General features: G+C 42.4%; 1 protein-coding gene across 1 annotated transcript; it reads right to left on the bottom strand.

Annotated features, from left to right (window-relative positions):
* Nucleotides 1-877: 877 nt before the first annotated feature.
* Nucleotides 878-22,300, bottom strand: COQ10B (coenzyme Q10B). The gene is made up of 5 exons (XM_023218098.1): nt 22,056-22,300; nt 15,670-15,819; nt 13,104-13,296; nt 5,832-5,933; nt 878-2,409 (listed from the first exon to the last, which is right to left on the bottom strand). Exons 1-5 carry the CDS (start codon nt 22,169-22,171, stop codon nt 2,242-2,244), a joined length of 729 nt encoding a protein of 242 aa, XP_023073866.1. The 5' UTR covers nt 22,172-22,300; the 3' UTR covers nt 878-2,241.
* Between the last annotated feature and the right edge of the window lie 1,016 nt (nt 22,301-23,316).

Here is a 23,316-nt window from a genome sequence, read left to right as displayed (position 1 = left end):
ATTTTAAATGACTTCGCAATTTTAAAAAAACTTTGTGGCCAGGTGCAGTAGCTCACGCCTGTAATCCCAACACTCTGGGAGGCCAAGGTGGGCAGATCATTTAAGGTCAGGAGTTCGAGATCAGCCTGGAAAACATGGAGAAACCCTTTCTCCACTGAAAAATACAAAAAATACCGTGCCCAGCCAAAAAAAAAACTTTCTTATTTAAAAATCAACGTTGGCTAGGGACAGTGGCTCACGCCTGTAATGCCAGCACTTAGGAAGGCCGAGGCGGGCAGATCACCTGAGGTCGGGAGTTTGAGGCCAGCCTGATCAACATGGAGAAACGCCGTTTCTACTAAAAATACAAAATTAGCCAGGCGTGGTAGTGCATGCCTATAATCCCAGCTACTCAGAAGGCTGAGGCAGGAGAACTGCTTGAACGTGGGAAGCAGAGGATGCAGTGAGCCGAGATCGCATCATTGTACTCCAGCCTGGGCAACAAGAGCAAAACTCTGTCTCAAGAAAAAAAAAATGTATGTAATTATATGCAAACTACTTATGCTCTCGGCAAATACCTCATCTGTAAGTGGAAAGATACTGCTTACCTTGTGTGAAAGCACAACCTGGCTCCTCATGAGTAGAGGCTGGTATGAATCCTTCATCACTCTATATCCAGTGTCTGAGAGAAAGCAGGTGCTCAAAACAGATTTATTAAACAAATTAATACATATACATACTTATGTAGAGAACTAATTACTGAGGTCCCTTGTTGATCTGAGGAAACAAAGTTAATAGCACTATCACTGGAAGTTTAATGCCAGAGGGTTTTTGGTATGTAGTGAAAGGAGGACAGGAGATCAATGACTGGTTAGAAGAACATTGAATTTTGCTTATATTTGTCAAAGTCTGTTTCTTCATAGAAATAGATATTTTAGAAATCTTCATAGATATTTTTAAGACATGAAATGCTATAATAACACTTTACTATGTCTATGCAAATACACATTGAAACAATATAGGAAGATTTCAATAACCAAACTAACTGTACAAAAAATAAACAAATTAACTTTATTATGTTGCTACTTCAACTTCAGTCCTTACATTGATTTGTTTTTTAAAAAATACTGGTTTGAAACACATTACTGAAAGTGAGTATACACAATAAATAGAAAATAGGGATGCATAGTGCTGGAGACATTCAACCAACTTATCTTCATCTGTTGCCTACTGTTGTAGACAAAATTTGACACACAATTAGCATAATTGAAAGAGCAGCCAAACTACCTCGGAGAAAGTGGCAAACTACTGGAAAAGTAGCTTAAAGCTCTGGACCACTCACCAAAAAAAAAAAAAGAAAAAAATTCACTGTTTATCTGGGAGCTAGCCTCATTATGGCACTGAATTTATCTACTAGTCATAAGAACAATTTTTAAAATATCAAAAGTCCCAGGGAACCTTCACTAACAGCTTTTGTTTTTGTTTTTTGTTTTTTTTGGAGACAGAGTCTCCCTCTGTTGCCCAGGCTGGAGTGCAGCAGGGCGATCTTGGCTCACTGCAACCTCCACCTCTCGGGTTCAAGCGATTCTTGTGCCTCAGCCTCCCAAGTAACTGGAATTACAGGTGTGTGCCACTATGCCCAGCTAATTTTGTATTTTTAGTAGAGATGGGGTTTCATTATGGTGGCCAGGCTGGTCTCAAACTCCTGACCCCAACTAATCTGCCCACCTCAGCTTCCCAAAGTGCTGGAATTACAGGCGTGAGCTACTGCGCCCAGCCCAAAGTTTTTACTTTAAATATATGATTACTCAAATATCCTAAGCCATATGGTAGGCCCTATAACAATAAGTTACAAATAGTCTGAATTTAATAACTTAAGTGTGATATGGTTAATATAATACATACTGCGTGAATATCTTAACTAACCTCTTTCAGGTAAGGTGATAATTAAAAGGTTTAAATTTACAGTTTCAACTTCTGCTCATAAGAATCACGCCCATATTCTAGTAATGGTGATGACATCCCATTATTGTAATGCAGAACATGATACTGTCCATATTATTTTGAATTATACTTGATTGAAGAAATAATTCTATGTACAAGTGAGTCTATATTCTATGTGCAAATTTTCAACGGTGCAGGTTTATAACCAAAGTTGCGTTTAACAAATGCTTTCTGGCTTCTGAAAACATGTCATGAAAATACGTCCTAAAAATGAACACACTAAAGTTAGAAGCAGGTGACACCAGTTCTTTTTTGCCTTTATGTGTGATGGACTTCATGAAGCATTAACTCCCGAGGTATATTTGTTTCTGGACCATATAGCTTACATGCTCTTCTTTCAAAGGCAGCTACCATCTGCTTCACAACTTCATCAAAAAACAATGTGGCAAGCTGAGAATGTAGAAGTGATCGAAATTCAAAAGAAATCTGTAGAAAAATATTGAAAATTATTTTTTGCTTTTTTTTTTCCTGGAGAAAGACTCTCGCTTTGTTGCCCAGGCTGGAGTGCAGTGGCACAATCGCGGCTCACTGTAGCCTCAACCTCCTAGGCTCAAGCAATCCTCCCACCTCTGTCTCCCAAGTAGCTGGTAGTACAGGCACATGCCACCACACGTGGCTAATCTGTGTGTGTGTTTTTTTTTTCTTTTTTTTGCTAGAGAAGGGGTTTTGCCATGTTGCCCAGGCTGATCTCAAACTCCTGGGCTAATGCAATCTGCCCACCCCAGCCTCCCAAAGTGTTGGGATTACAGGCGTGAACCACTGTGCCCAGCCAGAATTTTTTTTTTTTTAATAAATCTCCACTTAGGACAGTGGTGTTCACACTATGAACTGAGTATCTAAGGCAGAATTGTGTGGATGTATGTAGGTGGGATTTTTAGCATCCCCCGAAAAGAAGGAATCTTCTTTTACTGCAACAAGCACAACTGCTGGCATAATAAGCTTACATAAACAAGGCCAACCAATTTTATTTCAAGGGAAAAAGTCTGTTTCTTAAGAGAAGATTGGACAAAACCTTTGCTGAATACATTAATCACTATGCCTTCTTATTAATGTGCCCCTTTTAGATCCATCCTATCCCACAAAAGGAAATAAGGAAGGGAAATGATCCTTCTCACAGGTATCATTGAGAAGCACCAGCAGTAAGAGGAGGCTGGAAGTGTGCATGCACGTGTGCCTAATCCACAGGGCAGATGGTATAAGTGGTTTAATTTTTTTTTTTTTTTCTTGAGACGGAGCCTTGCTCTGTCGCCCAGGCTGGATGGAGGGCAATGGCCCAATCTTGGCTCACTGGAACCTCAGCCTTCCAGGTTCAAGCAATTCTCCTGTCTCAGCCTCCGGAGTAGCTGGGACCACAGGCACACGCCACCATGTCCAGTTAATTTTTGTATTTTTAGTAGAGACAGGGTTTCACCACATTGGCCAAGCTGGTCTCAAACTCCTGACCTCAGGTGATCCACCCACCTAGGCCTCGCAAAGTGTTGGGATTACAGGCATGAGCCACCACGCCCGGTCATGTGGTTCAATCTTAAAGTAGCCAATGATTTGGAAAAGCTTGTCCAATCCACCTTATTTTGTAGTTGTTGTTTTGTTTTGTTTTAGGCTTTTAACAGCCTGAAGCCATGGGTTTTAGTTTCTGTCTCTAGTGGTAAGTGGAAAAGAGGGATGAGGAAGAGGCTTTACTGGCCCAACCAGAAACAGAAACTAAGAACCCATGACTGTATTCTCTCCCTTGGATACCCTTTTAGAACTTTATTTATACCCTCTCATTGTTCCATATAGAATTTAAGACAACTGGTTTGAGAACTGTGTTTTAAGGACCAAATATCCTCTAAATATTAAAATGTTTACTTTTCATTATGAAATAACTTCATTTTTGTAAAAGAAAACCTGCAAAACAATACAAAGAATTCCCATGTACCCATTACTCAAATTTCCCTATTTTAATGTCTTCAATAACCATACTGTAATTCTCAAAATCAGAAAATTAACAGAGGGAGTTACTACTACTAGATAATAATGCTATTATCTAATTTATACAGACCTTATTCAAATTTTCCGAACTGTCTTTTGAGACAGTGTCTCACCCAGTCTCCCAGGTTGGAGTGCAGTGGTGCAATCTCAGATCACTGCAACATCTGCTTCCTGGGTTCAAGTGATTCTCCTGCTTCAGTCTCTCAAGTAGCTAGGACTACAGGCATGCACCACCACAACCGGCTAATTTTTGTATTTTTAGTAGTGATGGGGTTTCGCCATGTTGGCCAGGCTGGTCTCAAACTCCTGACCTCAAGTGATCTGCCCACCTCGGCCTCCCAAAGTGCTGGGATTACAGGCGTGAGCCACTGTGCTCGACCCCAATTGTCCTATTAATGTCTATAATGATTTAATGAAAATTACTCAAAAGCTGAGAACAGCACACGATAATTTAGTCAAAATTGCCACCATTTCTTAAATTCAATGCCTGAGTTGCATGTACAGAGAACAACTCCCATATTACCTGTTGGCAAAGAAAAACCACAACTTGCTTTAAGTTTGCTATAACTAAGATTACATGAAAAAAAAAGTTACTAGGCTGGGTGCGGTGGCTCATGACTGTAATTCCAGCACTTTGGGAGGCCGAGGTAGGCGGATCTCCTGAGCCCAGGAGTTCGATACCAGCCTGGGAAACATGGCGAAACCCCGTCCCTACATAAAATACAAAATAAGTGTGTGTGGTGGCGCATTCCTGCAGTCCCAGCTACTTGGGAGGCTGAGGTGGGAGGATCACGTGAGCCAGGGAAGCAGAGGCTGCAGTGAGTAAATATCACAGCACTGCACTCCAACCTGGGTGACAGAGTAAGGCCCCATCTGAGGAAAAAAAAAAAAAAAAAACCAGAAACCAGACTCTAGATTCAAAAAAATGAAAAAAACCTATTACCTTATTTCTGCATCTTTTATTTTTAAATTTAGTATTTTTGAGACAAGGTCTCACTCTGTTGCCCAGGATGGAATGCAGTGATGTGATCATAGTTCACTGCAAGCTCGAACACTTGGACTCAAGCGATCTGCTCGTTAGACTTCTCAGCAGCTAGGACTACTGGTGGGCACCACTACACAGGGATAATTTTATTTTTATTTTTATTTGTTTGGAGGCAGTTTCGCTCTTGTTGCCCAGGCTAGAGTGCAATGGCACAACCTCAGCTCACTGCAACCTCTGCCTCCCGGGTTCAAGTGATTCTCCTGTCTCAGCCTCCCAAGTAGCTGGGATTATAGGCGCATGCCACCACGCCTGGCTAATTTTTGTATTTTTACTAGGGTTGCATCATATTGGTCAGGCTGGTCTCGAATTCCTGATCTCAGGTAATCCGCTTGCCTCAGCCTCCCAAAGTGCTAGGATTACAGGCGTGAGACGCCCCGCCCAGCTAATACTTTTATTTTCAGCAGAGACAAAGTCTTGCTATGTTCCCCAGGCTGGTCTCAAACTCTTGGCCTCAAGTGATCCACCTGTCTCAGCCTCCCAAAGTGCTGGGATTCCAGACATGGGCTACTGCACTTAGCCTGTTTCTGCATCTTACATGCAATGTGTTCTTTCATTTGATGTTAATTTTAAAACTATTAAGTTCAAAACTGTTATTAAGCTGGTCAAAAAGTCACGGCATGTGTCTTATAGTCTACAGATTTGTAAAAAATAGAAAGTAGAGAATGAAGAAATATTCAAGGTTGCAAGAAATAGAATAAAAAAGAAATGTTCATTAGCATTTATGCAGAAAAAGGTCTTCAATATAATTACGGCCTCTGTGTTCTAAAAAATGATTACTTTTTACCAATTTTACCTTATTAGTGAAACAAATCAAAGGCTTTATGAGACTTACTGAAAAATCCAAGGTACAAGTTCTTGGGTAGCCAGGAAGACCTGGGCTAAAACGCCAAACAGTCTCCAAATGATTGAAAAGTCTCCCATCAGTACAAGATGCCTAGAACAAAATGAAAAAATAAAACCACAGTTAAATACCTTTGCTACTGGCCAGAATCTAAGAATCTACTATGATTGAGGCTGATTTCTTTCGTAATAATTTTTATAGGTCAGACCACAGATAAAGAGATCTAATTTTTAGCTTGGTATTAGGAAGTAATGTCTTGCCGTCTTGCCAATATTAGCTTTTTTTTTTTTTCTGCAGGGATCCCCAAGATTGCCAGTTGTTTTCTCTTCCATTGCTAACACCTGCTTTGCTACTTAGCTTTCCTTCCTCTTGCAGCAAAAAAGGGAGCTTCTTGGAAGCTTATTTTCAGCTCTGCTACATATAAGTGATCGTGAACAAGTTAAATCCCCATACCCTATTTCCTTAATCTGCAAAATAATACCTACTTTTATCATGAGATCGCTGAAATGTTAATAAGGTACCTGGTACACATTTATCTCCTACTCAAAGACTTCTCTTATTAATCACATATAGTCTTTCCTTCACTCTTTGCTCCTTATTCCTAGAGGCCTCTATCTAGTTTTCCTAACTGTGTAGTCCTGGCCCTTAGAACTGATCCATTTCTTTCTGATTTTTCCAATGCACATGTATATTTTATATTCAGTAGGCTCACAATCACAATACTTAACCATACTATGTGCAGTGCATCTTGGTAATTCCTATTTTGTATCATTAAAAAAATACTTATTGTGGCTGGATGTGGTGGCTCACACCTGTAATCCCATCACTTTCGGAGGCCAAGGTGGGGGGAAGCACTTGAGCCCAGGAGTTCGAGGCTGCAGTAAGCTATGATTATGCCACCGCACTCCAGCCTGGGCAACAAAATGAGATTCCCTGTCTCTCCGAAAAAATTTAAAAATTAGCCAGGTGTAGTGATGCATGCCAGTAGTCCCAAGTACCCAGGAGGCTGAGGTGAGGGGACTGCTTGAGCCCAGGAGACTGAGGCAGCAGTGAGCTATAATTACATCACTGAACTCCAGCTTGGGTGGCAGTCTTAAAAATAAGACTGTCTTAAAAATAAATAAATAAATAAATAAAAATTTATTGAGATCCATGAAAGAGTTGCCATCTGCAATGTGAAAATGGTAACCAGAACCATAGTTACTAGTTCATTGTTAGGACTGACGATGCTGGTTATGACCCTGAGTGACGCTCAGCTTTTTATTTTTACTTTTTCCCACCTCAGCCTCCCAAGTAGCTGGGACCACAGGCGTGTGACACCACACTCAGCTAATTTTTTTTACTTTTTGTAGAGCTGTGTTCTCCCTATGTTGCCCAGGCTGGTAATGAACTCTGGGGCTCAAGTGAACCTCCTGCCTTGGCCTCCCAAAGTGCTGGGATTACAGCAGGCATGAGCCACCTCACCTGCACAAATAACCCAGAGCATTCCTGAAGTGCACAAGTAATTTTTAAGAGCATCAAGAGTCTATAATAAAATCTTGTTATTTCAGTTGCCCAATTTTAGGATAATACATTCTGCCTTTCTTTACAATCATTTAAGAAGCTTATAGGAAATTTAACACTAAAGGATCAACAGGTTTTGGGAGTAAAGGATAAACAGGTTTGGGAGTCAGTTCCTCTACTTTTTTTTTTTTTTTTTTCTGAGACGGAGTCTCACTCTGTCACCCAGGCTGGAGTGCAGTGGCGGGATCTCGGCTCACTGTAAGCTCCGCCTCCCGGGTCCATGCCATTCTCCTGCCTCAGCCTCCTGAGAAGCTGGGACCACAGACATCCACCACCACACCTGGCTAATTTTTTTTTGTATTTTTAGTAGAGACGGGATTTCACTATGTTAGCCAGGATGGTCTCCATCTCCTGACCACATGATCCACCCCCCCACCCCCCCAGCCTCGGCCTCCCAAAGTGCTGGAATTACAGGCATGAGCCACCGCACCCGGCCTCCTCTGACTACTTTTATACAAAATCTGGCAGTATTTCACTCACTTCAATTATCTAGTCCAAGGATGCACAGATTTTTACTGTTATGTTTTGATAGGAACAGTTTGCCAAAGACCTCATTTCTAAGAGCAGAGATACTGCACAGTAGAAGTTGTCACTATGATGACCCACTACTGACTGTTCTGAGACAACTGATCCAGACCATTATATAAACTAATCCATATAAAATGTTTGTATCATGAAGCAGGCAGTAAAAGTCATTGAACTGTTGCCTCTCTGAAAATGTTCAAGGGTTTCTGGCCATTAAAGATTACTGTAGACTAGAATTACTGACATATTAAGTGACAGGCATGTTTTGGTCAGCTAATAATTCGCAGAACTGTCACATGGCTTCTGTTCTTCCCTTATAATAATTTTTACTGTATTGGGTAAAAAATAACAATAATTATTTTTACTGTGTTGTCTATTGGGTATTAAAATCCAGAACCTGGCAGGGCATGGTGACTTATGCCTGTAATCCCAGCACTCTGGGAGGCCAAGGCAGGTGGATCACCTGAAGTTGGGAGTTCGAGACCAGTCCGACCAACATGGAGAAACCCCGTCTCTACTAAAAATACAAAATTAGCTGGGCGTGGTGGCGCATGGCTGTAATCCCAGCTACTCAGGAGGCTGAGGCAGGAGAATCGCTTGAACCCAGAAGGCGGAGGTTGTGCTGAGCCGAGATTGTGCCATTGTACTCCAGCCTGGGCAACAAGAGCAAAACTCCATCTCAATCAATCAATCAACCAACCAAATCCAAAACATGGCCAACAAGAGCGAAACTCTGTCTCAATAAATAAATAAATAAATAAATAAATAAATAAATAAATAAAATCCAGAACCTAGGCCAGGCATGGTGGCTCACGCCTGTAATCCCAGTATTTTGGGATGCTGAGGCAGGCAGACCACCTGAGGTCAGGAGTTTGAGACCAGCCTGGCCAACATGGTGAAATCCCGTTTCTACTAAAAATACAAAAATTAGCTCAGTCTGGTGGTGCGTGCCTGTGATCCCAGCTACTCAGGAGGCTGAGGCAGGAGAACTGCTTGAACCCAGGAGGCAGAGGATGCGGTGAACCGAGATCATGCCATTACACTCCAGCCTGGGCAACAAGAGTGACACTCGATCTCAAAAAAAAAAAAAAAAAAAAAAAATTCTGGAAACTGAACCCAGGAACAACTGAAAGTTGAGCATATATTCTCAAATATGTCTTTAAAAAACAAACTAGCATTATTATGTGAGGCAGCTTATAATGAAAAAATGGGAAGGAGAGTAGGAAAAAAAAAAAGAAAAAATAGTTTTGGAGTCAGACACATGCCAGTGTGAATTTGCCCAAGGTTCTTAATCTCCTTAAGCTTCATAAAATTGAGATAGCTATGATCATCTAATGCAGGTTATTATGAAGACTACTTTTTTTCCTAATACAGTTTATCCCCCCTTAGCTGTGCTGAAAGTTATTCTAAGATTATCATGAATGTCTCTGAATCTGCAATAATCCAAGAATACAGGTAGTGAAAGCTTCATAAGTATGGAGCCCTCATGACTCCCGTCATTACAGTATTGCTGTTGAGGATACAGAGATGAAAAAGACAGGGGCTCCTTCCCTCAAGTACCACAGTCTTGTCAAGGAGAAATCCTGCTGAAGAAATATATCACAGAGTGGTAAGAGAAAGCATGAATAAAGCACCGAAGAATCACCAAGGTAGTGCTACTTAATCAATATGAAAGGAGAGAAAATGACCCCAGATGGTCAGAATTTGAAGGAATATCAAGAAGGTAAGTGCATTACAGACAGAAGAATAAGCAAGATACAAAGGCACATGGCTGTGGAATAGTACCGCACTGTGCATTCACGAACTTTTAAGACACACGGTATTAGCTGAACATTAAGTATAGTATTACGTGGGACGAGGGAGCAGGGAAGTAAATGGGTCAATGTACAATGATAAAGAGATTTACTTCATCCTGTGTGGTTTTGTTTTTGTTTTGTGTTTGTTTGTTTTAAGATGGAATTTCGCTCATTGCCCAGGCTGGAGTGCAATGGCGCGATCTCGGCTCACTGCAACCTCTGCCTCCTGGGTTCAAGTGATTCTCCTGCCTCAGCCTCCCAAGTAGCTGGGATTATAGGCACCCGCCACCATGCCTGGCTAAGTTTTGTATTTTTAGTAGAGATGGGGTTTCACCACGTTAGCCAGGATGATCTCAAACTCCTGACCTCAGGTGATCCACTCATCTCGGCCTCGGCCTCGGCCTCAGCCTCCCAAAGTGCTGGGATTATGTGTATTAGTCACCTCATCCAGCCTGTTTGTTTTTTAGAGATGGAGACTTACTTGCTACGTTGCCCAGGCTGGAATGCAGTAGCTATTCACAGGCATGATCACTGTACATTACAACCTCAAACTCCTGAGCTTAAGCAATCCTTCTGCTGCAGCCTCCTGAGTAGCTGGGATTACAGGTGCATGCTACCAAACCTAGCTTATCCTGTAGGTTGTAAGAAGGCAGGGGGGAGAGGCTGGGCCTGGTGGCTCACGGCTATAATCCCAGCACTTTGGGAGGCCAAGGCGGACAGATCGCCTGAGGTCAGGAGTTCAAGACCAGTGTGGCCAACATGGAGAAACCACGTCTCCACTAAAAATACAAAAAAAATTAGCTAAGCATGGTGGCACACGCCTATAATCCCAGTTACTTGGGAGGCTGAGGCAGGAGAATCACTTGAACCCAGGAGGCAGAGGTTGCAATGAGCTGTGATCGTGCTACTGTACTGCAGCCTGGGCAACAGAGCAACTGTCTCAGAAAAAAAAAAAAAAGGCAGCAGGTTCGGAACGGAAGAAAGGCAGAGAGTGAGGAAGAAACGAGATTTATTTAGAGTTCTTTTAGTTAGAAGCAGCATAATATATATACTAAGATTTAAGTTCTGGACAGGCGCAGTGGTTCATGCCTATAATCCCAGCACTTTGGGAGGCTGAGGCGGGCAGACCACGAGGTCAGGAGATCGAGACTATCCTGGTTAACACGGTGAAACCTCATCTCTACTAAAAACACAAAAAATTAGCCGGGCTTGGTGGCGGGAGCCTGAAGTCCCAGCTACTCGGGAGGTTGAGGCAGGAGAATGGTGTGAACCTGGGAGGCAGCGCTTGCAGTGAGCCAAGATCGCGCCCCTGGAGGTGCCACTGCATTCCAGCATGGGTGACCCAGTGAGACTCCATCACACACACAAAAAAAGATTTAAGTTCTAAGGGACTGAATGGTAAATTGAGCTCAGGAAACAGAAAAAAAAAAAAATTAAGGTTATAGAAATATTCATTGGTGTCAGACAGCTGGAGTCTTGGCTCTGTGACACTGGAAAAGTTTTCTATCTCTTCTAAGCCTTAGTTCGCTCAACTCTAAAATAAATAATAACCCTTGAACCTCAAAGGGCTGTTGTGAAAATTTGAGTAATTCAAGTAAAGCAGTAAAATGGGCTCAATAAATGTTAGCTATTATGAGAGACAGTAGTTTAAACACTCTGAAACAATGAGGCAAGCAGGTGAAAACATCTGCAATAATAGCAAAATCCTAGTCCACAACATTTCAAGTGGAATTCAAGTTTTGAGGGTAAGAATAGGGCAGATAGGGTCTTAGCTTCATTGAACAGTGACAGTGTTCTCTTTCTCTTTCTAGCTGCACCAGAAAGAGCACATCTGGGAGCTGCACCCCCTTCAATGCCTAACAAAGAGCTGACTAAGGTATTTGGCTCTGGCCAGTTACCAAGAAATGATATCATCATTAAATCCTGTGGGCAAAATTAACTCAGTTTTAAAAATCTTTGGCCACTACAAAATAGGAATGCAAAAGAAATATGCATTATTGCATGGAATTCTGCCTTTTTGTTTTTAAGGCTGGTACCCTTTTCTATATGTGTATCCACCTCTGACAAGCATAAGATGATTAATATAATGTAAGAGGAGTTGGCATTTCAGTACCTGGTACTTGGCAGGATAATCTCAATAATGTTTATATATATATATATATATATATATATTTTTTTTTTTTTTGAGACAGGGTTTCATTGTTGTTGTCCAGGCTGGAGTGCACTGGCATGATCTCAGCTCACTGCAACCTCTGCCTCCTGGGTTCAAGTGATTCTCCTGCCTCAGCTTTGAGTAGCTGAAATTACAGCAGCTTGCCACCACATCGGCTAATTTTTTTGTATTTTTAGTAGAGATGGGGTTTCACCATGTTGGCCAGGCTGGTCTCGAACTCCTGACCTCAGGTGATCCATTCACCTTGGCCTCCCAAAGTGCTGGGATTACAGGTGTGAGCCACTGTGCACCCCCCAATATTTTTATATTTTTTCTTTCCATTTTTATTTAATTTTTTTTGAGACAGGGTCTCACTCTGTTGCCCAGGCTGAAGTGCAGTGGCTTAATCACAGCTCTCTCTAGCCTCAACTTCTTGGGTTCTGATCTCAGCCTCCTGACATATTTATCTTTGTTTTTTTTGTTTTGTTTTTGAGACAGAGTCTCGCTGTGTTGCCCAGGCTGCAGTGCAGTGGCGCTATCTCCGCATGCTACAACCTCTGCCTCTGGGTTCAAGTGATTCTCCTGCCTCAGCCTCCTGAGTAGCTGGGACTACAGGCACGTGCCACCATGCCCGGCTAATTTTTGTATTTTTAGTACAGACGGGGTTTCACCATGTTGGTCAGGCTAGTCTCCAACTCCTGACCTTGTGATCCGCCTGCCTTGGCCTCCCAAAGTGCTGGGATTAAAGGGGTGAGCCCCAGTGCCATGCCTGTATCTTTTCTACCTTTGTTTATCCTCTCACCGCTTTAATTTTGTTCCTTACTTCTTCCCCACCATTCCTTCTTTAATTTAAAAAACTATATATTTAGTAAACAAATTTACTCTTCCCCCAATAATAAAGTATTTAATTCATATTCTAAAACAGCTGAAAAATTAAATTAAAACATTTCCCACTTGGGTGGTACAAGTGATCTGTCCTATGGGTCAGTAGTCCTCAACAGAAGGGAAAAAAAAGGGAAAAGTTTCCCATTCCCATATTATATTCAAACTTTTATTTGGAAAGAATGCTAATATTGTATAAAGTAACACAGTTAGGAAACGTAATACATTTTTTTACCCTCCTCCTGTTAGGTTAAATAAGTTTTTTTAGGTTATTACACTTTAATCCATTTGACAGAGTTAATATATGGAAGAATATTTAAAAACAACAAAAAACAAAACTGTTACCTTTACTAAATGAGGTTTCACCAAGGTTACTACTGATGTATAGCGCTCCAACACAGGTGGAAATCCAATTTCTAATCGTGTTTTACAATATCCAGATCTCTTTGATATAACATCTGATTTTTTGCACCAAGGAACAAAATGCTTGTAATCCTCCATTCCCGATACTACATCATACATTTCCTGCATTGAATATCTTTAAAAAATAAAAATAAAAAGAAGTATTAACTCTATCCAGTTATATAATATACACATACTTCAAAGTGAATATGTATAAAACTTACTGTGTATGATAAATAAATCATTCAACACGTATGTTGAACCACATTCTGGAATTAATGACTTCAAAGCAGCACAGAAAATAGAAGGGTCTCTAAATAAATATATATAGGGTATGGCAGAGATCACAATTTGGCATCTCACAAGTTGAATGTGATATAAAAAGGCAGTTTTTTTTGTTTTTTTTTTTGAGATGGAGTCTCAATCTGTTACCCAGGCTAGAGTGCAGTGGTATGATCTCTGCTCACTGCAACCTCTACCTCCCAGGTTCAAGTGATTATCCTGCCTCTCCTGAGTAGCTGGGACTACAGGCACGTGCCACCACGGTCAGCTAATTTTTCGTATTTTTAATAGAGACGGGGTTTCACTGTGTTAGCCAGGATGGTCTCGATCTCCTGACCTGCTGAACCACCCTCCTCAGCCTCCCAAAGTGCTGGGATTACAGGCATGAGCCACCATGTTCAGCCTAAAGAGGTAGTTTTTAAATTTTTAGTAGCCAGCATTTAAAAACTGAGAGTATGGCCAGGCGTGGTGGCTCATGCTTGTAATCCCAGCACTTTGGGAAGCTGAGGTGGGCAGATCACTTGAGGTCAGGAGTTTGAGACCAGCCTGGCCGACATGGTAAAACCCCATCTCTAATAAAAATACAAAACTCAGCCAGGTGTGGTGGCACATGCTTGTAATCCCAGCTACTCGGGAGGCTGAGACATGAGATTTGCTTAAACCCAGGAGACAGAGGTTGCAGTGAGCGAAGATCATGCCATGGTCTGGGCTACAGAGTGAGACTCTGTACACCACACCTCTCTCTCTCTCTCTGGCTACAGGTCCCTGGGCTATAGTGAGACACTGTACACCTCTCTCTACAGGTAACACCTATGGCAATGATGTCCATCCAAAGATCTGCACTCCTTTTACGTGGTGCTGTTGCTAGGAAGTACCTGCCCATCAGAAGCAACAATTCCCAGTCCTCATTCCCACTGCGTTTAGATGGGGTCACAATTAGCTGTTGCCAGTAATGTCTGGGAGGAGGTGTTGTGCGTCACCTCCAGACCAATGTGATTAACACTGTGAAGACTAAGTAATTACAGAGGTCAAAAGTTGGATGTAGCCTAGGTTTCTGAGTCACTACTTGGACTAGAGTAGACGACACACCCATTTGAACTCTACATGAGAAAAAAATGAACTCTTGGGTATTATCTATATGGCTGTTAGCATTACCTTAACTAATACAGAGACTAGCTAGTAATAAAGGTAAACTTAGTGAACAATGCTGTTAAGTCTTTTACTACAGAAAAATAGGGAGAACAAAAGCAAATGAGTAAAATTAACAAAATGCACTTTCACAAAGCTTCATGGCCAGTTAGGAGGAATTAAGAGCCATTTGTAGAAATTCCCCTATGGAGGGATGGTATATTACCGGTTTAGCAGAACTGTAGTGTCTTTACCATCTGCTCTATTTACGCCTATATCGGGGCCACACCTGGCCCATCACCTGTTTTTGTAAATAAAATTTTACTGGAATGTGGCCACACCCATTTATTTACATATTATCTATGTCTGCCTTTGGACTACAATGAAGGAGTTGAGCAGTCCCTATGGCCCACAAAACTTAACATAGTTACTATCTGCCCCTTTACAGAAAATGTTTACCAAAGGTTCTAGATGAGAAGCCTTAGTATGTATGTACTTATCTATGTACATCTATATATGAAGCTATGTAAACATATGGCCCAATGTATCAGTAATGTTGCTAATATAGAAAAGAACAATGTACAAAAAATGTAGGTCATAATTTTCTTTACATGTCAAAGATTTAAGTCTATACTAAAGACTTACCATATAATTATATTCATTCAACAAATATTTATAAAATAGCAAGGGCTATGAAAAAGGTCAACCTAGGTCAGAAGCGGTGGCTCATGTCTGTAATCCCAGCACTTTGGGAGGCCACACGCGGATCACAAGGTCAGGAGGTCGAGACCAGCCTGGCCAACATAGTTAAACCCTGTCTCTACTAAAAATACAAAAACAGCTGGGCATGGTGGCATGTGCCTGCGACTTGGGAGGCTGAGGCAGGAGAATTGCTTGAACCCGGGAGGTGGAGGTTGCAGTGACCCAAGATTGCGCCACTGCACTCAAGTGTGAGACTCCACCTCAAAAGAAAAAAAGAAAAAAGCCAACCTAGAAAAAAGAGCTTAGTCTGTAAGAAGATAATCCAGAAAGAGGCACGATACCCCCACAGAAAATTGTGAACATGGTCTTTTAGTTAGAATTCTTGTTATATACAAACCCTAAAATTCTTCTCTCTGAATATTCTTTCCTTTTGTTTATTAATGGTGTAGTGATTTTGAAGAAAGTTCGTACACATATCTCCTTAGACAAAATTGAGGTATGTAGTGGAAGAGTTCTGCTCATCAGTATGCCACAGGAAGCTAAATATCTGAAAAGACAAAAATCACCTGATTTAGAGTGACAGTAAAAATTAAGAGGAAGCACAAATTATAGAGATTATAAAGTAATTATCACACTTTGGAAGGCTTTGCAACTTCAGAACGTTCCTGAAAAAATACACACACATACAAAAAGAAAAAGTACAGCTTCTTAAACACTGTTAAAAAACTAAAAATAATTGCTTAGTTAGGTTAGAAGCTTCTGGCATAAAATGTATCTCTCCCAGAAAGTTGGCTTTCACTCTGTAGTCATGTGTTACAACTTATTCTTGCCATAAGCTTTGCTAGATACCCAAATCTATTTTCCAATTTGTGTTGTCTACCTACGTTGTTTTCCCAGCTGGATCCACAGGTGTTTCTTAATTCTTGATCCACTCCAATGAGACTTAAAATTAGGTCTCAAATCTCTTGGCAGAGATCTGGTGGTCCTGTCAGTACTGATGCCAAACATGGTGGGTCAAACCTGTAATTCCACTGCTTTGGGAGGCAGATGCATGAGAATCCCTTGAGGCCAGGAGTTTGTGACCAGCCTGGGCAACATGGTGACCCTGTCTCTACAAAAAAACCCTTAAAAATTAGCCGGCTATGGTGGCATGTGCCTGTAGTTCCCGTTACTCAGGAACCTGAGGCAGCAGGATCGCTTGAATACAGCAGTTTGAGGTTGCAATGAGCTATGAATACACCACAGCACGGCAGCCTGGTGACGGGGTGAGACTCTGTCTCAACAAAAGCAAAAACAAAGCAGATAAAAACCAACTGTTGCTGTGTTCTCCTTTACCTCGCAGTCTCCATTTCAATGCATATATGTAAAAATATGTCTAGTTAACTAGAAAGTTATTGTTTGAGGTACTTCTATATACAAATGTTTGATATATGCTTGTTCACCTAAATATTTTCAACTTTCCTTAATAAGATTATTATGTAACTGGCTGGGGGAGGTGGTTCATGCCTGTAATCCCAGCACTTTGGGAGGCCGAGGCGGGTGGATCATGAGGTCAGGAGTTCAAGACCAGCCTGGCTAACATGGTGAAACGCTGTCTCTACTAAAAATACAAAAAATTAGCTGAGTGTGGTGGTAGGTGCCTGTAGTCCCAGTTACTCGGGAGGCTGAGGCAGGAGAATTGCCTGAGCCTGGGAGGCAGAAGTTGCAGTGAGCCGAAATTGTGCCACCACACTCCAGCCTGGGAGACAGAGTGAGACTCCATCTCAAAAAATAAAAAATAAAAAAAAGACAAGAAAAAATATTATTACATAACTATTTGACACTAATAGTCATTGCTGGCCAGGATAATTCAATTTAAATTATCCACATATTTACTGAGCCCCTATTCTAAGTTAAGACTGTGCTAGGTACTAAGGATGTAATGGTGAATAGAACAAACATAAGCCTTATGAATATTATATTCTAGGTGAAGACTGACTCAAAAAACTGCTGAAAAAGAAATGGGGGGAGGGGGGAGGTGTAATTAGGACCTCCTTTAGACAGGGTGACCTACTAATCCCTTAAAAGATTTCAGTTGAGACATAGGGGATAAGGAGTTAGCCATGCAAAGAGAGAAAAGATGTACATACATGATAACTGTGTGTGTGTATATGTATATACCAATACACATAGGCATTAGCAGCATTTAATGCCTCATTCCATTTATTTATATATATGAATACATACACATATATACATACATATATATGTAAATGAAGTGGATCGCACCACTGCACTCCAGCCTGGGCGACAGCGACTCTCTGTCTCAAAAAAAGAAAAAGAAAAAGAAAATACGACCCCAGGACGGATGCAGTGGCTCACGCCTATAATCTCAGCACTTTGGGAGTCAAGGCAGGTGGATCACGAGGTCAGGAGATCGAGACCACGGTGAAACCCCGTCTCTACTGAAAAAACACAAAAAATTAGCTCTGCCCGGTGGGGGGCGCCTGTAGTCCCAGCTACTTGGGAGGCTGAGGCAGGAGAATTGCGTGAACCCGGGTGGCGGAGCTTGCAGTGAGCCAAGATCGTGCCACTGCACTCCAGCCTGGGGAACAGAGTGAGACTCCATTTCAAAAAAAAGAAAATATGACCCCAAAGTATAAAACAAAACCTCAACTACAGGGAGACAAATTTGGGCTCTATAATACAATAAAGCACTTTAGAGCTGTTTATAAAAATTGAACAGGCTTATTACAGAGAAAATGAAATAGAGGTCAATGAATGTGCTTAAGCTAAATACTAAGACTATCTGTTACAATGTAATGGAGGCTAGGTGAGGGGGCTCACGCCTGTAATTTCAGCACTTTGGGAGGCCAAGGCAGGTGGATCAACGGAAGTCAGGAGCTCGAGACCAGCCTGGCCAACATGATGAAACCCTGCCTCTACTAAAAATACAAAAATTAGCTGGGCATGGTGGCATGTGCCTGTAATCCCAGCTACTCAGGAGGCTGAGGCAGGGGAAATGCTTGACCCTGGGACACGAAGGCTGCAGTGAGCCGAGACGGCGCCATTGCACTCCAGTCTGGGCAACAGAGCAAGACTCCCCGTCTCAAAAAAAAAAAAAAAACAGTGTAATGGAAAAGAAACATAAACTGTATATGGGTGAACTTATTAGGACCTTTTAAGATTCTAAGATTCTTATATATTCAGCTCTAAATAACACTTTATGAATGAAAATATAAAAAAGCAAGATGGCTTTGTGAATTCTAAATTTTCTGGGACACCACAAGTAGTAGCTGATTTTCTAATAGTGGTAAGAGCATAATTCTATGTTTCGATACATACAATGTATAGTGATCAATCAGGGTAATTAACACATCCATCATCTCAAACATTCATCATTTATTTGCATTAGGAACATTCAATATCCTCCTTTTACCTATTTAAAACTATGTATTATTGCTAAGTATAGTCATCCTACAGTGGTATAGAAGACGGGTCCCCAACACCCAGGCCATGGACTGGTACCTGTCCGTAGCCTGTTAGGAACCAGGCTGCACAGCAGGAGGTGAGTGTTACCGTCCGAGTTCCACCTCCTGTCAGATCAGCGGTGGCATCAGATTCTCATAGGAGCAGGAACTCTATGGTGAACTGCACATGTGAGGAATCTATGTTGATTGCTCCTTATGAGAATCTAACTAATGCCTGATGATCTGAGGTGAAACACTTTCATCCCGAAACCATCCCCCACCACCAACCTCATTTGTGGAGAAACTGGGTTCCACAAAACTGGTTTCTGGTGCCAAAAAGGTTGGGAACCGTGGGTATAGACCACTAGAAATGTATTCCTCCTAGCTAGCATTAATTTTGTATCCTTTAACAAATCTCTCCCTATCCCTTCCTTTCTCCCAGCTATCCCAATCTTTAGTATCCTCTGTTCTACTTTTTACTTCCATGAGATCAACTTTTTTTTTTTTTTTTTTTTTGAGATGGAGTCCCGCTCTGTCGCCAGGCTAGAGTGCAGTGGTGCTATCTCGGCTCACCACAACCTCTGCCTTCCAGTTCAAGCGATTCTCAGGCCTCAACCTCCCAAGTAGCTACCACTACAGGCGCCTGCAACCACACCCAGCTAATTTTTGTATTTTTAGCAGAGACGGGGTTTCTTTTTTTTTTTTGAAACGGGGTTTCACCATGTTGGCCAGGATGGTCTCGATCTCTTCACCTTGTGATCTGCCTGCCTTGGCCTCCCAAAGTGCTGCAATTACAGCCATGAGCTACCGTGCCTGTCTGAGATCAAGTTCTTTTAGCTTCCACATATGAGAGAGAACTTGTCATGTGTAAGTTTCTGTTCCTGGCTTATTTCACTTAACATAATGTCCTCCAAGTCCATCCACGTTGCTGCAAACGACAGGATTTCATTCTCTTTTTATGGCTGAATAGTATTCCCATTGTGTATTAATATATACACTGCATTTTCTTTATCCATTCTTCTGTTTTGTTGTTGTTGCTGTGTTTGAGTCAGGGTCCCACTCCATCACCCAGGCTGGAGTGCAGTGGCACAGTCACGACACACCTCAGCCACTACCTGGGCTCAAGCAATTCTCCCATCTCAGGTCCCAATTAGCTGGGACCACAGGCATGCACCACCAAGCCCTGCCAATTTTTTACTTATTTGTAGAAAAGAGGTCTCACTATGTTGTCCAGGCTAGTCTCAAACTCCTGATATCATGTGATCCTCCTGCCTCAGCCTCCCAAAGTGTTGGGATTACAGGCATGAGCCACTGTGTCTGACCTTGTTTGTTTTTTGAGACAGGGTCTGGCTCTGTTGCCCAGTAATGAGTGCAGTGGCCCAAACAAGGCTTACTGCAGCCTCAACCTCCTGGGTTCAAGTGATGCTCCCATCTCAGCCTCCTGAGCAGCTGGAACCACAAGCTTGCCCCACACAGCCAGCTAATTTTTCTGTATATATGTATGTGTATACACACACACACTTCTTTTTCCTCTTTTTTTTTGGTAGAGACAAGGTTTTGCCATGTTGTCCAGGCTGGTTTCATGAGCTCAGGCAATCTTCCTGCCTCAGCCTCCCAAAGTGTTGGAATTACAGGCGTGAGCCACTGCGCCCAGTCCCATTCATCTGTTGTTGGACACCTGCGTTGATTCCGTATCTTGGCTACTGTGAATAGTGCTGAAACCTTTACTTGAAAAGATGAGATCTTTGCTTCCAAAGAGGTGAACTGGGTACCTGGTTGACTTTTTACTATATATAAAGGTTCATGTGTTTAGTGGGAGTCAATACATGAACCTTTCTACCAGGTTCATGTATTGCCTCCCAGCCTACCCAAAAAAATGCCCTTACACAATCTGATTACAATCCTAAGGAAAACACCTGTGTTTAAAGCAAACTAACAGGACATTTTCTGATCAATTTGCATGCTATAGTTACAGTGCCCTGGACAGCACATCTATTTTCATGCACTTCCAGGAATACTATGTCTTAAACTACGATATGAGGAGACACACATTCTTATATACAGTTAAGCCATGAAATGAATACTGGACCACTGGACCACATGGAAAACAGCTTTTTTGTCACTCGTCTTCCAGTACTACTCTCTCAAATACTTAAGTATAATAAAGGTCAGAATCTGATGACTAACACTGGAAATTAACTCAAACTGCCGCCCTCATTATCATAAACAGTATTTATCTTGGAAAGCCTCAATTTGATCACTAAAGCAACTGTATTTTTCTCAAAAGCAAGTGTTGTTTATTTGCAATACAACATTTTATAAGAGTAATACAAACAGATCTGAAGTATGACGGGGTTATTCTGCTTGAAATTTACTTTTTGAAGTTACTTTCTAAAGCATGAGTAATTTTATGATTTTATTTGTCTCATCCAACATTTGTCTAAAGGGATTTGGATTTGGTAAGGTTGTTGGTGTTTTTAAAAATTCTTAATTGAATCTTTTTTAAAAAAAATTATTTCCTCGTTTACCGTAGGGTTGGATCTTAATTTAATCTAAATGTCCTGGGGCTCAACTAGATTTGTGTTTTCTCTCCCCACCTCGTACTTTGTACACCTGAATTCATTTTAAACACACTAACTTTAATTTTCAAGAACATTACAATGTTATTAATAAAAGGAAACTAAGTCGTATAAGTATGGTATCCATGTCCCGACCTCCATCTCCACCCCCACCTACCAAAAAACTGAACCAACGAGGAAAATCGAAAGCAGACTACGGTTCAAGGTTACAGGACCTGTAAGTTACAGCAGAGTGAAAAACTTCAGGTCCCTTATGTTGGCTATATTTAGTTTTGTAAACACTAAATGGCGAGGGCAAAGCACTCTTTCAGAAATTGGGAAAACGCATCTGACCATCCGGCAGGTAGAAGGAATCGGAGAAGGCAGCTCCCGCCAAACCACAAGCTACCATACAACCAGCAGCCGGCAACCCTTCCGCCCAAAGCTAACACTTTCCAACAGCAGTAGCAAAAGGCCACAGGGGAGGAGACCGGAAGAGCCCCAAGGCACCAATGGCCAAACTACTTCCAAAGTCGCTTCGCCGATGATTTCACCGCCTCTCAAGAGCGAAACGAGGCACGAACACAGCCTTGGGCCCAGGGGGATGCGCGCCGCTCTTGAGTCCCTCCGATGCCAAACGCAAAAGAGCTTTCTCCTCTAAAGACACGGAAATGCACCGAGTCCGGCTCTGCCTCACCCCCAAATCCTTCCGGTCCTCCAACTTGGCACCCAAAATGTAAAACTACTCTCGTCGCAGAGCCCCCGCTGTTGATTACCTGCCATTCCGCACGGGCGCTTGCGCCCGAGCGGGGGCGCAGGCCGCTGTCGCCGACTTCGGAAGGCATCCCGAGAACACCCTTCTCAACGCCGTGCGACCAGTCCGAGCTGCCATGATAGACGCTCCGAAGCCGGTCGTCACCTCCCAGACTAGCCTTGCAGCACCGCCCTCTGTTCGGGCCGGCAGCCCGGCTCCTTTCCCTCCCAGCCAATCGGCTGGTCCCCTGCCGCAGCCTGACACGCCCCTTCTGCCCTTCCGGGTTGCACGTCGCCGACACACGCTCACTCTACGTAGGGCTGACTGTAAACGTTCCCGTCAGCCTATCGGCCAATCGGAGGAAATGCAAGCCGGCCAGGACACACCTCTCTCCCCGGACCGACCAATCGCTTTTCCCACGAGCTCGCACAATTTGCATAATACTCAGTGACTGCTCAGTCCACGCCCCGCGCAGGAATTTTCCTGGGTTAACCAACCGCCGTGGTTCTTCTGAGGTCCGGTTCCGGTCGGGAGGCCAGTGACTTCAGCCCCTCCGGGGGTTGCGGGAAGCCCCAGGGTTAGGGTGTTAATTATGTAACTGTCCAAACCCGTGAGGGCGGAGCCAAACAGGCCATCGCTCCTGGCTGCGAAGCCTGGCCGTTCCCGTCCTGCTTGTTAATGATTGTGTAATACAATGCCTGCTTTGCCTACCTCACGGGGTAATTATGAGGGCAACATAAGGTCTAAGGTCCTGTCATTAGGAAAGAGCCTCAGTTATCCAGCAGCAGTTCCATCTGCTTTCTTCCTGCGTGGCCCAAATTTTAATTGGTGTTCTTGTATGGCTTAGGTTTCCCTTATACCATACTAATCAGACGACTTCGCTTTCATTTACTTGTTTCGGTAATCAGTCGTCAAGTCCAGACTTCTTGTTCCCTCAGTTCTCAGGTCTTAAGATTTGTACGCCAATACTTTTCCTGCAAACTGTAAAGTGAGGATAGCAATACTACCTATTTAATATAGTTTGGGAACAGTAAATGAGATTGTTGATTAAATGTAGTCAGATATTTGTGTGGCACCTACTAGATACTGGAGAAGTGAGCAAAAAGTCTTCACTGTCACAGAGCTTATATCCTAGTGGCGGAAAGAAACCAATTAGTTTATAGTACAATGGCAGCTTGTTATATGTCCTGTAGACTAAACAGTAAACCAGGGTAAGGAGATGAAAAGGGAAGAATATGGTAGGGTGCTGTTTTATATAGGGTAGTTAAGAGGGCTCTGAGAGG

The sequence above is a fragment of the Piliocolobus tephrosceles genome, chromosome 11 (assembly GCF_002776525.5).
Source record: "Piliocolobus tephrosceles isolate RC106 chromosome 11, ASM277652v3, whole genome shotgun sequence".
Classification (NCBI taxonomy): domain Eukaryota; kingdom Metazoa; phylum Chordata; class Mammalia; order Primates; family Cercopithecidae; genus Piliocolobus; species Piliocolobus tephrosceles.
Note: the sequence above shows the minus strand (reverse complement) of the source record. Positions and strands in the feature narration are given on the sequence as shown.

Bases quoted from the DNA above. Each gene is read 5' to 3' on its own strand.
- COQ10B (XM_023218098.1), bottom strand. From the start codon at position 22,171: ATGGCAGCTCGGACTGGTCGCACGGCGTTGAGAAGGGTGTTCTCGGGA. The intron at 13,297-15,669 runs GTTTGTATATAA...TATTTTTTAAAG, and splicing joins TCAGAGAGAAGAATTTTAGG to ATATTCAATGCAGGAAATGT. The intron at 2,410-5,831 runs GTAAGTCTCATA...ATTTTTCTACAG, and splicing joins CTTGTACCTTGGATTTTTCA to ATTTCTTTTGAATTTCGATC.